Source organism: Medicago sativa, chromosome 4, assembly GCF_051527215.1.
Source record: "Medicago sativa cultivar Bolivia chromosome 4, Bolivia_mono, whole genome shotgun sequence".
In the NCBI taxonomy this organism is placed as follows: Eukaryota; Viridiplantae; Streptophyta; class Magnoliopsida; order Fabales; family Fabaceae; genus Medicago; species Medicago sativa.
In genome coordinates, this window is record NC_140752.1 from 38,549,027 (window position 1) to 38,564,835 (window position 15,809).

At 30.6% G+C, this 15,809-nt stretch overlaps 4 protein-coding genes across 4 annotated transcripts; all 4 read right to left on the minus strand.

Annotated features, from left to right (window-relative positions):
• Positions 1–927: 927 nt before the first annotated feature.
• On the minus strand, positions 928–1,621 carry LOC146929260 (putative lipid-transfer protein DIR1). The gene is made up of 2 exons (XM_085708224.1): positions 1,260–1,621; positions 928–1,095 (listed from the first exon to the last, which is right to left on the minus strand). Exons 1-2 carry the CDS (start codon positions 1,567–1,569, stop codon positions 1,058–1,060), a joined length of 348 nt encoding a protein of 115 aa, XP_085564350.1. The 5' UTR covers positions 1,570–1,621; the 3' UTR covers positions 928–1,057.
• Positions 1,622–4,386: 2,765 nt separating this feature from the next.
• On the minus strand, positions 4,387–4,898 carry LOC146929261 (putative lipid-transfer protein DIR1). Its single transcript, XM_085707265.1, has 2 exons — positions 4,589–4,898; positions 4,387–4,424 (listed from the first exon to the last, which is right to left on the minus strand). Exons 1-2 carry the CDS (start codon positions 4,896–4,898, stop codon positions 4,387–4,389), a joined length of 348 nt encoding a protein of 115 aa, XP_085563391.1.
• A 2,820-nt stretch (positions 4,899–7,718) lies between these two features.
• LOC146929262 (putative lipid-transfer protein DIR1) lies at positions 7,719–8,230 on the minus strand. The gene is made up of 2 exons (XM_085707266.1): positions 7,921–8,230; positions 7,719–7,756 (listed from the first exon to the last, which is right to left on the minus strand). The coding sequence occupies exons 1-2, from the start codon at positions 8,228–8,230 to the stop codon at positions 7,719–7,721; spliced, it is 348 nt and encodes a 115-aa protein (XP_085563392.1).
• Positions 8,231–11,046: 2,816 nt separating this feature from the next.
• Positions 11,047–11,558, minus strand: LOC146929263 (putative lipid-transfer protein DIR1). The gene is made up of 2 exons (XM_085707267.1): positions 11,249–11,558; positions 11,047–11,084 (listed from the first exon to the last, which is right to left on the minus strand). The coding sequence occupies exons 1-2, from the start codon at positions 11,556–11,558 to the stop codon at positions 11,047–11,049; spliced, it is 348 nt and encodes a 115-aa protein (XP_085563393.1).
• Between the last annotated feature and the right edge of the window lie 4,251 nt (positions 11,559–15,809).

Consider the following 15,809-nt stretch of genomic DNA (forward strand, 5'->3'; position numbering starts at 1 on the left):
TGTGCTAAATGGGATTTTAAATTAGATTTAGTCAAATGGCTTATTTAAAGAATCTTAAAAGCAAGTTTCATCTAATTGAAATACTAATTTTATGCATTTAAAAGTGTAAAAATGGGAGCGTGAACATGAAATATGGAAGAGAGACAAATTGTATTTGTGAGATAAGGAACTTAGAATGAAACCTTTCCTTGAAGTAAAAATAGGATTAATATCGTAAAATTAAGTTGGGATGCATGAACCCATTAAAAAACATAAAGTGAGTTACTTAAAACTATATGATTGAAGATGCTTAACGTGTACCACAATAATTTCAATGAAACATGTGAATGAGATAACAAATGTAAATGGACCTTTTTTGGTTTTATTTTTCCTTCACTACTCTTCATTTAAAAGCATAAAGTGAGTTCCTTAAAATAATATGATTGAAGATGCTTGACGTGTACCACAATAATTTCAATGAAACATGTGAATGAGATAACAAATGTAAATGGACCTTTTTTGGTTTTCTTTCTCCTTCACTGCTCTTCATTTAAAAGCATAAAGTGAGTTCCTTAAAATTATATGATTGAAGATGCTTGACGTGTACCACAATAATTTCAATGAACCATGTGAATGGGCTAACAAAGGTAAATGGACCCTTTCGGTTACCTTTCACTTTCACTCCTCTTCATTTAAAAGCATAAAGTAAGTTCCTTAAAATTATACCATTGAAGATGCCCGACGTGTACGATAATATTTTTCAATGAAACACGTGAATGAGCTAAAAATTATAAATTGGTCCAAGTGGTAAGGAAATACGGCTCCATTAGTATGTGATCAGAGATTCAACTTATGACTCTTGGGTATGAAAAAAATACAAATTAACGCGAGTACTAAATAAAACCTTGCAACTTTTTATATTTGGAACATTGAGATCAAGTTATTGAACTCATGATAATACAAATAAAAGGAAGGGAAACCATAAATAACTAATTAAAAGACGCATGCCATGTTTGTTTTATTTTATCCATATATAAATAAATTGATGTCAAGAAGTTGCATGCGCTCAATATTATCATCACGCCATTGGAGGTGCAGGATGAGGAATAACATAACCTGAAAAAAGAGTCATGTTTATACTTTGTAGCATTAGAGTTGTACATAGAAAATAATAATTTTTCACAAAAATAAAATAATAAAATATTTTTTAAGATTAATTAAAAATTCGTAAGGGAGAAAAAAGAGGGTAAGAAAGAAATGATAATAAAAAGCTATCTTACTTCCACACTTGTCTGTAGGAATATTTTTCAATTGACAAGATTTAGCCACGTATAAAGCTTTTTCTATGCTGATTATGCTCTCAATACTAGGAGTGGCATATTTGCAGTAACATGGGACATTAGCTCCTTTCAAAGCTGCACAACAAGATTCAGATGGTGGAATCGTTGGCCCATCCTTTTCGACAAAACGTTTACATTGGGATATAATGCTTGGAATATCACCACCACATTCAACTTGAGCATAAATTCCTAACACAAAGATACTTGCAGCAAGCACTAATGTTGCAAAGCCTAAGTATCTATTTGTCATGATCACAAATCTTAGTATTTTCTGAAGTTAACACTCAACTCTTAATATGTGGTGATAAGATGAAGGACTGTTAACTTATGACAACTTCATGACTAGATAATAGTTTATATAGAATAATGATGACGTGAAAAGTGTTTAACTTTTCATAAAAGTTGTTTACTTTTTGACAGAAATAAAGACAAGTTATAACCTTTATATCAATAACAAAAATAAAAAATATAATTTATTACCTAAGTTAAGTCCAAGTTTTCATATCATTTCTTTTTCTACATTCTCTCCTTTCCTGTTTTTCTTTGAATACTCCTCCTTCCTTTTTTAAATGTCGGTTCTTTTTGAATTTTTTTTTTGTGTGATAACCCTGCCGTTTTCAAGAAACAATAATCATGATAATATTGAGTTCAATCATGAGATAAATATACTCTAATTAAAATTTGTTTATGAAGAATTGAATTCGAGTTATCTCAAACGATTCAAACTAAGTGTTATAGGTAAAAGGCTAATACTTATATAAAACATAACAAATTTATTAGTTGTACTGTAATTAACTTTAAAAGAACAAGTAAAAGAGTATTACTCCCAATGCAATACATATTCCCAATGCAACATTTTCTTTTTCAAAAATGATTTATGAACTTCATTTTCGTACGATCGACAACATATATACAAAGCTCGGATAAGATTTTCCGTTTTTTTAACATTTTTTACTAGCCTCATTTTGTGTGCCTATCAATTCAAAAGGAAAAATATGATATGGTGTGTTACTGTGTCATGAATATGTCTGTTCATATATCAGTGCTCTTTTTTATGCATTTCCTATAAATAAACTTACATATTTAACAACTTATGCAAAATAAATTGTCATTAATTGCAATATTTATTATTTTTTAACTTGTTGGTCCCAATCCAAGTTTCAATAATAATTTTCCTATTTTAAAATAGAGTAGAAAGCAAATAATATTTCGTCACACACATATATTAGTATACATCATTTAATTTTTGTTAAGAACATATAGTATCTAATTATTAAAGCATTTTCTTGTGGCCAGGTAGAATTTTCACTTAGTTCAATGTACATTCAATGCCTTTTAGTACTATTTTCTTCTATCTTTCTCTCTTAGTGAGAATGAGTTGCTTTCCCATGTATTTTGGATATCCAATGTTTAACTATGTTTGATTTATTTTCAAGAAACATACTTTCTTCATTCATCTACTCTAATATGTCATATAAATATATTTTAATATAATCAGTATTCTCTCAATTGCTATTCAATTTTCACAAGTGTAGACAAATTTTGTTCTTATTTATTTGTCATTATCAATGTTTAATCCATCATTAATTATTATTTTGTCAATAAATTCCTTAGTTATTTATTGCAGTGAGAAAAATATATAAAATAAGATAATAAAACTAAGTGTATTATCGGAAAAAAGATAAATAATATAATCAATAACTTTCCAAGTTGAATGTTCCAGTGCAATTTAGACGTTTTACATCACAATTATTTCAATGATTTCTTCCACCACTGTCGGACATAACCACGATTACATGAAAATATTCTTGTAAAAATTAGTAGGGCTAAATTAGTAATTTTTGATCAAATTAAATTTTACAGAGTGTTACGATTACCAAGTCATTCTTGCAAGTCGTACACGTCAATATTATCTAAAAAAACTTATAAAACAGGAAAACACTTCAATGGCAGTAGCATCTTCATTGAAAAGTTGCAAGCAAGCATCTTAACTAATAAATATTAATTTTGTGTGCAAAATGGGATTTTAAATTAGATTTAGTCAAATGGCTTATTTAAAGAATCTTAAAAGCAAGTTTCATATAATTAAAATATTAATTTTATGCATTTAAAAGTGTAAAAATGGGAGCGTGAACATGAAATATGGAAGAGAGACAAAATGTATTTGTGAGATAAGGAACTTAGAATGAAACTTTTCCTTGAAGTAAAAATAGGATTAATATCGTAAAATTAAGTTGGGATGCATGAACCCATTAAAAAACATAAAGTGAGTTACTTAAAACTATATGATTGAAGATGCTTAACGTGTACCACAATAATTTCAATGAAACATGTGAATGAGATAACAAATGTAAATTGACCTTTTTTGGTTTTCTTTTTCCTTCACTGCTCTTCATTTAAAAGCATAAAGTGAGTTCCTTAAAATAATATGATTGAAGATGCTTGACGTGTACCACAATAATTTCGATGAAACATGTGAATGAGATAACAAATGTAAATGGACCTTTTTTGGTTTTCTTTCTCCTTCACTGCTCTTCATTTAAAAGCATAAAGTGAGTTCCTTAAAATTATATGATTGAAGATGCTTGACGTGTACCTCAATAATTTCAATGAACCATGTGAATGGGCTAACAAAGGTAAATGGACCCTTTCGGTTACCTTTCACTTTCACTCCTCTTCATTTAAAAGCTTAAAGTAAGTTCCTTAAAATTATACCATCGAAGATGCCCGACGTGTACGATAATATTTTTCAATGAAACACGTGAATGAGCTAAAAATGATAAATTGGTCCAAGTGATAAGGAAATACGGCTCCATTAGTATGTGATCAGAGATTCAACTTATGACTCTTGGGTATGAAAAAAATACAAATTCACGCGAGTACTAAATAAAACCTTGCAACTTTTTATATTTGGAACATTGAGATCAAGTTATTGAACTCATGATAATACAAATAAAAGGAAGGGAAACCATAAATAACTAATTAAAAGACGCATGCCATGTTTGTTTTATTTTATCCATATATAGATAAATTGATGTCAAGAAGTTGCATGCGCTCAATATTATCATCACTCCATTGGAGGTGCAGGATGAGGAATAACATAACCTGAAAAAAGAGTCATGTTTATACTTTGCAGCATTAGAGTTGTACATAGAAAATAATAATTTTTCACAAAAATAAAATAATAAAATATTTTTTAGGATTAATTAAAAATTCGTAAGGGAGAAAAAAGAGGGTAAGAAAGAAATGATAATAAAAAGCTATCTTACTTCCACACTTGTCTGTAGGAATATTTTTCAATTGACAAGATTTAGCCACGTATAAAGCTTTTTCTATGCTGATTATGCTCTCAATACTAGGAGTGACATATTTGCAGTAACATGGGACATTAGCTCCTTTCAAAGCTGCACAACAAGATTCAGATGGTGGAATCGTTGGCCCATCCTTTTCGACAAAACGTTTACATTGGGATATAATGCTTAGAATATCACCACCACATTCAACTTGAGCATAAATTCCTAACACAAAGATACTTGCAGCAAGCACTAATGTTGCAAAGCCTAAGTATCTATTTGTCATGATCACAAATCTTAGTATTTTCTGAAGTTAACACTCAACTCTTAATATGTGGTGATAAGATGAAGGACTGTTAACTTATGACAACTTCATGACTAGATAATAGTTTATATAGAATAATGATGACGTGAAAAGTGTTTAACTTTTCATAAAAGTTGTTTACTTTTTGACAGAAATAAAGACAAGTTATAACCTTTCTATCAATAACAAAAAAAAAAAAAATATAATTTATTACCTAAGTTAAGTCCAAGTTTTCATATCATTTCTTTTTCTACATTCTCTCCTTTCCTGTTTTTCTTTGAATACTCCTCCTTCCTTTTTTAAATGTCGGTTCTTTTTGAATTTTTTTTTTTGTGTGATAACCCTGCCGTTTTCAAGAAACAATAATCATGATAATATTGAGTTCAATCATGAGATAAATATACTCTAATTAAAATTTGTTTATGAAGAATTGAATTCGAGTTATCTCAAACGATTCAAACTAAGTGTTATAGGTAAAAGGCTAATACTTATATAAAACATAACAAATTTATTAGTTGTACTGTAATTAACTTTAAAAGAACAAGTAAAAGAGTATTACTCCCAATGCAATACATATTCCCAATGCAACATTTTTTTTTTCAAAAATGATTTATGAACTTCATTTTCGTACGATCGACAACATATATACAAAGCTCGGATAAGATTTTCCGTTTTTTTAACATTTTTTACTAGCCTCATTTTGTGTGCCTATCAATTCAAAAGGAAAAATATGATATGGTGTGTTACTGTGTCATGAATATGTCTGTTCATATATCAGTGCTCTTTTTTATGCATTTCCTATAAATAAACTTACATATTTAACAACTTATGCAAAATAAATTGTCATTAATTGCAATATTTATTATTTTTTAACTTGTTGGTCCCAATCCAAGTTTCAATACTAATTTTCCTATTTTAAAATAGAGTAGAAAGCAAATAATATTTCGTCACACACATATATTAGTATACATCATTTAATTTTTGTTAAGAACATATAGTATCTAATTATTAAAGCATTTTCTTGTGGCCAGGTAGAATTTTCACTTAGTTCAATGTACATTCAATGCCTTTTAGTACTATTTTCTTCTATCTTTCTCTCTTAGTGAGAATGAGTTGCTTTCCCATGTATTTTGGATATCCAATGTTTAACTATGTTTGATTTATTTTCAAGAAACATACTTTCTTCATTCATCTACTCTAATATGTCATATAAATATATTTTAATATAATCAGTATTCTCTCAATTGCTATTCAATTTTCACAAGTGTAGACAAATTTTGTTCTTATTTATTTGTCATTATCAATGTTTAATCCATCATTAATTATTATTTTGTCAATAAATTCCTTAGTTATTTATTGCAGTGAGAAAAATATATAAAATAAGATAATAAAACTAAGTGTATTATCGGAAAAAAGATAAATAATATAATCAATAACTTTCCAAGTTGAATGTTCCAGTGCAATTTAGACGTTTTACATCACAATTATTTCAATGATTTCTTCCACCACTGTCGGACATAACCACGATTACATGAAAATATTCTTGTAAAAATTAGTAGGGCTAAATTAGTAATTTTTGATCAAATTAAATTTTACAGAGTGTTACGATTACCAAGTCATTCTTGCAAGTCGTACACGTCAATATTATCTAAAAAAACTTATAAAACAGGAAAACACTTCAATGACAGTAGCATCTTCATTGAAAAGTTGCAAGCAAGCATCTTAACTAATAAATATTAATTTTGTGTGCAAAATGGGATTTTAAATTAGATTTAGTCAAATGGCTTATTTAAAGAATCTTAAAAGCAAGTTTCATATAATTAAAATATTAATTTTATGCATTTAAAAGTGTAAAAATGGGAGCGTGAACATGAAATATGGAAGAGAGACAAAATGTATTTGTGAGATAAGGAACTTAGAATGAAACATTTCCTTGAAGTAAAAATAGGATTAATATCGTAAAATTAAGTTGGGATGCATGAACCCATTAAAAAACATAAAGTGAGTTATTTAAAACTATATGATTGAAGATGCTTAACGTGTACCACAATAATTTCAATGAAACATGTGAATGAGATAACAAATGTAAATTGACCTTTTTTGGTTTTCTTTTTCCTTCACTGCTCTTCATTTAAAAGCATAAAGTGAGTTCCTTAAAATAATATGATTGAAGATGCTTGACGTGTACCACAATAATTTCGATGAAACATGTGAATGAGATAACAAATGTAAATGGACCTTTTTTGGTTTTCTTTCTCCTTCACTGCTCTTCATTTAAAAGCATAAAGTGAGTTCCTTAAAATTATATGATTGAAGATGCTTGACGTGTACCTCAATAATTTCAATGAACCATGTGAATGGGCTAACAAAGGTAAATGGACCCTTTCGGTTACCTTTCACTTTCACTCCTCTTCATTTAAAAGCTTAAAGTAAGTTCCTTAAAATTATACCATCGAAGATGCCCGACGTGTACGATAATATTTTTCAATGAAACACGTGAATGAGCTAAAAATGATAAATTGGTCCAAGTGGTAAGGAAATACGGCTCCATTAGTATGTGATCAGAGATTCAACTTATGACTCTTGGGTATGAAAAAAATACAAATTCACGCGAGTACTAAATAAAACCTTGCAACTTTTTATATTTGGAACATTGAGATCAAGTTATTGAACTCATGATAATACAAATAAAAGGAAGGGAAACCATAAATAACTAATTAAAAGATGCATGCCATGTTTGTTTTATTTTATCCATATATAGATAAATTGATGTCAAGAAGTTGCATGCGCTCAATATTATCATCACTCCATTGGAGGTGCAGGATGAGGAATAACATAACCTGAAAAAAGAGTCATGTTTATACTTTGCAGCATTAGAGTTGTACATAGAAAATAATAATTTTTCACAAAAATAAAATAATAAAATATTTTTTAGGATTAATTAAAAATTCGTAAGGGAGAAAAAAGAGGGTAAGAAAGAAATGATAATAAAAAGCTATCTTACTTCCACACTTGTCTGTAGGAATATTTTTCAATTGACAAGATTTAGCCACGTATAAAGCTTTTTCTATGCTGATTATGCTCTCAATACTAGGAGTGACATATTTGCAGTAACATGGGACATTAGCTCCTTCCAAAGCTGCACAACAAGATTCAGATGGTGGAATCGTTGGCCCATCCTTTTCGACAAAACGTTTACATTGGGATATAATGCTTGGAATATCACCACCACATTCAACTTGAGCATAAATTCCTAACACAAAGATACTTGCAGCAAGCACTAATGTTGCAAAGCCTAAGTATCTATTTGTCATGATCACAAATCTTAGTATTTTCTGAAGTTAACACTCAACTCTTAATATGTGGTGATAAGATGAAGGACTGTTAACTTATGACAACTTCATGACTAGATAATAGTTTATATAGAATAATGATGACGTGAAAAGTGTTTAACTTTTCATAAAAGTTGTTTACTTTTTGACAGAAATAAAGACAAGTTATAACCTTTATATCAATAACAAAAAAAAAAAATATAATTTATTACCTAAGTTAAGTCCAAGTTTTCATATAATTTCTTTTTCTACATTCTCTCCTTTCCTGTTTTTCTTTGAATACTCCTCCTTCCTTTTTTAAATGTCGGTTCTTTTTGAATTTTTTTTTTGTGTGATAACCCTGCCGTTTTCAAGAAACAATAATCATGATAATATTGAGTTCAATCATGAGATAAATATACTGTAATTAAAATTTGTTTCTGAAGAATTGAATTCGAGTTATCTCAAACGATTCAAACTAAGTGTTATAGGTAAAAGGCTAATACTTATATAAAACATAACAAATTTATTAGTTGTACTGTAATTAACTTTAAAAGAACAAGTAAAAGAGTATTACTCCCAATGCAATACATATTCCCAATGCAACATTTTTTTTTCAAAAATGATTTATGAACTTCATTTTCGTACGACCGACAACGTATATACAAAGCTCGGATAAGATTTTCCGTTTTTTTAACATTTTTTACTAGCCTCATTTTGTGTGCCTATCAATTCAAAAGGAAAAATATGATATGGTGTGTTACTGTGTCATGAATATGTCTGTTCATATATCAGTGCTCTTTTTTATGCATTTCCTATAAATAAACTTACATATTTAACAACTTATGCAAAATAAATTGTCATTAATTGCAATATTTATTATTTTTTAACTTGTTGGTCCCAATCCAAGTTTCAATACTAATTTTCCTATTTTAAAATAGAGTAGAAAGCAAATAATATTTCGTCACACACATATATTAGTATACATCATTTAATTTTTGTTAAGAACATATAGTATCTAATTATTAAAGCATTTTCTTGTGGCCAGGTAGAATTTTCACTTAGTTCAATGTACATTCAATGCCTTTTAGTACTATTTTCTTCTATCTTTCTCTCTTAGTGAGAATGAGTTGCTTTCCCATGTATTTTGGATATCCAATGTTTAACTATGTTTGATTTATTTTCAAGAAACATACTTTCTTCATTCATCTACTCTAATATGTCATATAAATATATTTTAATATAATCAGTATTCTCTCAATTGCTATTCAATTTTCACAAGTGTAGACAAATTTTGTTCTTATTTATTTGTCATTATCAATGTTTAATCCATCATTAATTATTATTTTGTCAATAAATTCCTTAGTTATTTATTGCAGTGAGAAAAATATATAAAACAAGATAATAAAACTAAGTGTATTATCGGAAAAAAGATAAATAATATAATCAATAACTTTCCAAGTTGAATGTTCCAGTGCAATTTAGACGTTTTACATCACAATTATTTCAATGATTTCTTCCACCACTGTCGGACATAACCACGATTACATGAAAATATTCTTGTAAAAATTAGTAGGGCTAAATTAGTAATTTTTGATCAAATTAAATTTTACGGAGTGTTACGATTACCAAGTCATTCTTGCAAGTCGTACACGTCAATATTACCTAAAAAAACTTATAAAACAGGAAAACACTTCAATGACAGTAGCATCTTCATTGAAAAGTTGCAAGCAAGCATCTTAACTAATGAATATTAATTTTGTGTGCAAAATGGGATTTTAAATTAGATTTAGTCAAATGGCTTATTTAAAGAATCTTAAAAGCAAGTTTCATATAATTAAAATATTAATTTTATGCATTTAAAAGTGTAAAAATGGGAGCGTGAACATGAAATATGGAAGAGAGACAAAATGTATTTGTGAGATAAGGAACTTAGAATGAAACTTTTCCTTGAAGTAAAAATAGGATTAATATCGTAAAATTAAGTTGGGATGCATGAACCCATTAAAAAACATAAAGTGAGTTATTTAAAACTATATGATTGAAGATGCTTAACGTGTACCACAATAATTTCAATGAAACATGTGAATGAGATAACAAATGTAAATGGACCTTTTTTGGTTTTATTTTTCCTTCACTGCTCTTCATTTAAAAGCATAAAGTGAGTTCCTTAAAATAATATGATTGAAGATGCTTGACGTGTACCACAATAATTTCAATGAAACATGTGAATGAGATAACAAATGTAAAGGAACCTTTTTTGGTTTTCTTTCTCCTTCACTGCTCTTCATTTAAAAGCATAAAGTGAGTTCCTTAAAATTATATGATTGAAGATGCTTGACGTGTACCTCAATAATTTCAATGAACCATGTGAATGGGCTAACAAAGGTAAATGGACCCTTTCGGTTACCTTTAACTTTCACTCCTCTTCATTTAAAAGCATAAAGTAAGTTCCTTAAAATTATACCATTGAAGATGCCCGACGTGTACGATAATATTTTTCAATGAAACACGTGAATGAGCTAAAAATGATAAATTGGTCCAAGTGGTAAGGAAATACGGCTCCATTAGTATGTGATCAGAGATTCAACTTATGACTCTTGGGTATGAAAAAAATACAAATTAACGCGAGTACTAAATAAAACCTTGCAACTTTTTATATTTGGAACATTGAGATCAAGTTATTGAACTCATGATAATACAAATAAAAGGAAGGGAAACCATAAATAACTAATTAAAAGACGCATGCCATGTTTGTTTTATTTTATCCATATATAAATAAATTGATGTCAAGAAGTTGCATGCGCTCAATATTATCATCACTCCATTGGAGGTGCAGGATGAGGAATAACATAACCTGAAAAGAGAGTCATGTTTATACTTTGCAGCATTAGAGTTGTACATAGAAAATAATAATTTTTCACAAAAATAAAATAATAAAATATTTTTTAGGATTAATTAAAAATTCATAAGGGAGAAAAAAGAGGGTAAGAAAGAAATGATAATAAAAAGCTATCTTACTTCCACACTTGTCTGTAGGAATATTTTTCAATTGACAAGATTTAGCCACGTATAAAGCTTTTTCTATGCTGATTATGCTCTCAATACTAGGAGTGACATATTTGCAGTAACATGGGACATTAGCTCCTTTCAAAGCTGCACAACAAGATTCAGATGGTGGAATCGTTGGCCCATCCTTTTCGACAAAACGTTTACATTGGGATATAATGCTTGGAATATCACCACCACATTCAACTTGAGCATAAATTCCTAACACAAAGATACTTGCAGCAAGCACTAATGTTGCAAAGCCTAAGTATCTATTTGTCATGATCACAAATCTTAGTATTTTCTGAAGTTAACACTCAACTCTTAATATGTGGTGATAAGATGAATGAATGTTAACTTATGACAACTTCATGACTAGATAATAGTTTATATAGAATAATGTTGACGTGAAAAGTGTTTAACTTTTCATAAAAGTTGTTTACTTTTTAACAGAAATAAAGACAAGTTATAACCTTTATATCAATAACAAAAAAAAAGAAAAAATATAATTTATTACGTAAGTTAAGTCCAAGTTTTCATATCATTTCTTTTTCTACATTCTCTCCTTTCCTGTTTTTCTTTGAATACTCCTCCTTCCTTTTTTAAATGTCGGTTCTTTTTGAATTTTTTTTGTGTGATAACCCTGCCGTTTTCAAGAAACAATAATCATGATAATATTGAGTTCAATCATGAGATAAATATACTCTAATTAAAATTTGTTTCTGAAGAATTAAATTCGAGTTATCTCAAACGATTCAAACTAAGTGTTATAGGTAAAAGGCTAATACTTATATAAAATATAACAAATTTATTAGTTGTACTGTAATTAACTTTAAAAGAACAAGTAAAAGAGTATTACTCCCAATGCAATACATATTCCCAATGCAACATTTTTTTTTTCAAAAATGATTTATGAACTTCATTTTCGTAAGACCGACAACGTATATACAAAGCTCGGATAAGATTTTCCGTTTTTTTTAACATTTTTTACTAGCCTCATTTTGTGTGCCTATCAATTGAAAAGGAAAAATATGATATGGTGTGTTACTGTGTCATGAATATGTCTGTTCATATATCATTTCTCTTTTTTATGCATTTCCTATAAATAAACTTACATATTTAACAACTTATGCAAAATAAATTGTCATTAATTGCAATATTTATTATTTTTTAACTTGTTGGTCCCAATCCAAGTTTCAATACTAATTTTCCTATTTTAAAATAGAGTAGAAAGCAAATAATATTTCGTCACACACATATATTAGTATACATCATTTAATTTTTGTTAGGAACATATAGTATCTAATTATTAAAGCAGGAAAAAAAGAAATGAATTAGCTCTGGCGATAAACTACTGTTCATCGTCACCTCCTAACCTATCAACCCATGACCACCGCCTCCCTTATAACACCATCGATGGCTTCAAAAAATACTATCATCAATTGGCCTTGCCTTAATGATGACACCCCCACAAAGATCGCCCCAAAAAACCCACCAATCATCCAGAAAACCTTTGCACAAACATTGAACAATGTTTGTGATATCCCAATGAGCCAACTGCCTAAACCTAGCCGAAAAGGGGATGATTTTGCTATACCAATCCCTGATGATGAATACGAGATTGGTTTAGAAGCATGCAAGAATAACCTACACGCTCGTGTTATTTGGCCTAAGGGTGCAACCCCCCTTGACGGTGCATGCCTTGCGTGAGAAGCTAAAACCTATGTGGAAGGGCTTAGGGCGTTGGGGAGTCACTTCACTAGGTAAGGGTTATTACGAATTCTGTTTTACTTCGGTTGAGGACGCTCGGAGTGTTCGTTCCATAGCTTCGTGGAACCTTAATCCTGGTTTACTCAAGTTGTTTCCTTGGACCAAGGAGTTTAACCCGAATAAGCAAAAAAATTCATCAGCTCAAGTTTGGTTGCGAATATATGGGTTGTCGCAGGAGTATTGGAGGCCAAAGATCTTATTTGAAATCGCCAGTAGCGTTGGTACGCCAATCTGCACTGATATTAATATAGGGAAGAACATGCTGGAACATATGTTTGGACACTTTGCTATAGTGTTAGTTGATATAGATTTGACAAGTGAGCTCAAGTACAAGGTACTTGTTGAAAGGAAGGGTTTTGCAATGTTTGTGGACCTTGATTATGAGAAGATTCCTGAGTATTGTACCACTTGCAGGATGGTGGGACATAATGATGGAAATTGTAGAAGAAACTTGAGAAAAGAGAATGAGGAAATTGATAGGAATCACGCTGCTAAGGAAGGAGTTAAAGGAAAAGAAAAGCTTGTCTACAAGGAAAAGGTTCCTGATGTAGTTGTGGCAGAAGACATAGCAGCTATTGATGTTGAAAAGGAAGACATAGCAGCTGCTGATGCTGAAAAAGAGAAGGAAAATCAAGCAAAAAACAAAGCGCAACTGACTGCTGCAGGTAGCGCATCTGATGCTGATGTATCTCAGAATAGGGTGCATCATTTAGAGGTCCCGGCAAATGTGGAAAGTGACGATAAAGAGGATTCAAGCTCTGAGTTCGTGGATGCAACACAGCTTCAAGATGATGATGACATTTCATCTACACATAGCTCAGTGCAAAAAGAAACTACACCAGTAAGGATTCAAAAAGACATGCATTTTTTGCATGAATCTTGGGCCAACTTAGCCGAACAAGAACCTGATGACATAGCTTTAGTGATGCATGCTGCTGATGTGCGTGTATCAGTTAATGAAGAAGAGGAATCATCAGAAAATAGAAGGCAGAATGAAAAGATAATTGATGATGTTATTCAACAGGAAGAACAAAGGAATCTGCAGGACTCAGGCTTTCAAGTGGTAATCAACAAAAAGAAAGCACAGAAGCACAAGAACACACAGGTGAAAAGTAGCTATTCCACTAGGTCAAGACCTAGTAACCCCAAACCATTTAAATGAAACTTTTTTTTTCTGTGTTTTGAAAAAAAGTGAGAAAAACACAAGAAGGGGGGTTGAATTGTGTTTTGAAAAATTCTTCGTTTCTCTAAAAACTGAACACACTGATCAGAAGCTAAGTGAAACAGCTTCTGAAGTGATAATCAGAAATAAAACAGAGAGAGAGAAGAAGAAAGACACAAAGCAATTATACTGGTTCCTTCCACAATCCAGAAGTACTCCAGTCCCGCTTGCACATCCAAGGAGATTTCACTAGAATGTAATATTTGATTACAATTGCTCAAGCACACCTGCAAGAGACTTCCTTTGCTCAAGCACACTTTGCAAGAGTCTTCCTATACTCAAGAACACAATCAAGAGACTTCCCTGCTCAAGCACAACTGCAAGAGACTTCTAACTAAACAAAATTACACAGAAAATTGTTGAAGGTTGAACACTTGATATATAATCAGAGGTGCTCACAATACAAATCAGATACAGACTCTAAGACTTAAGAATTTCTAAGATATGAATTTGAGACAGAGAAATTCTAAATGAATGCAGAACAATTTTAGCAGAGGTTTGGCACTTGTAAAAATGTTGTGAGTCTTTCGTTCAGCATTACCAAATCTCTAAGTCTTCACTCCTTTATATAGAGGTGTGAAAGAGACGTTGTGAAATTGCCAGCACATCAAAGAGTCGTTGTTGAAGCTTAATCTTTCACCAATGATCTTTTGCCTGATTTGGTTGTTGTCCTATGAAGAACAAATTTGAAATCCATTCCTTATCCAAAGGAACATCTTTACAGGCGAAGCCGTATTCTGGAGCTGTTTTCTTGTCTTGTAGCGTGGACACAAAAACAGAGTAGTGGAGAAGGTGGTTGTACAATTCGTACAAAGGTACAATGTCAACGCTTTCATCCAAAATTGCAAGCACATGCCTTCAAACACCTTTGAAATGACCGTTGCAAAATTCCATTAATATTTTGTTGTCCTTTGATGAATTTTGATCCATGAAATAGCTCTTTAATCCTTGAATTTCTCAAATTCAATTGATCTTCAGCTTCTGGTGAAATGGCTTATGATGAGGCAGCTTCTGATAATGTAGCTTCTGATGATGATGTGGCGCTTCTGGACCTCTTGTCTTCAGAAGCACTAATCTTCAGAAGCACTATTCCGTCAGGAGCGCTTTTAGTCTTCAGGAGCACTTTACTCTCTTCAGGAGCAGCTTGACTTCAGGAGCGCTTTTTCTCTTCAGGAGCATATTGCCTTCAGGAGCGTCTAAGCTTCAATTTGTTGATTCCTTTTGCTCTTTATTTGCTCATTCAGAACCTCTTAATGATGTAACTTTTTAATTATGGTCTTGTACACTTGAACAAATATTAGCTAGTCCAATTTACAATTTTTCATACCTTGTTATCATCAAAACTCTTTAAGGTTCATTGTTAAACACATTTTGTTCCAACAATCTCCCCCTTTTTGATGATGACAAACAATAGTATTTAAAATTGATCAATTGTTGTTAATCTAATTAACAAGTTAATTTTGGGGTTCTGAGGTTTGTAAGCTCAGAGTCTGAGGTTTGTAAGCTCTAACTCCCCCTGAGTCTGATAGTCTTTAAGGTGAA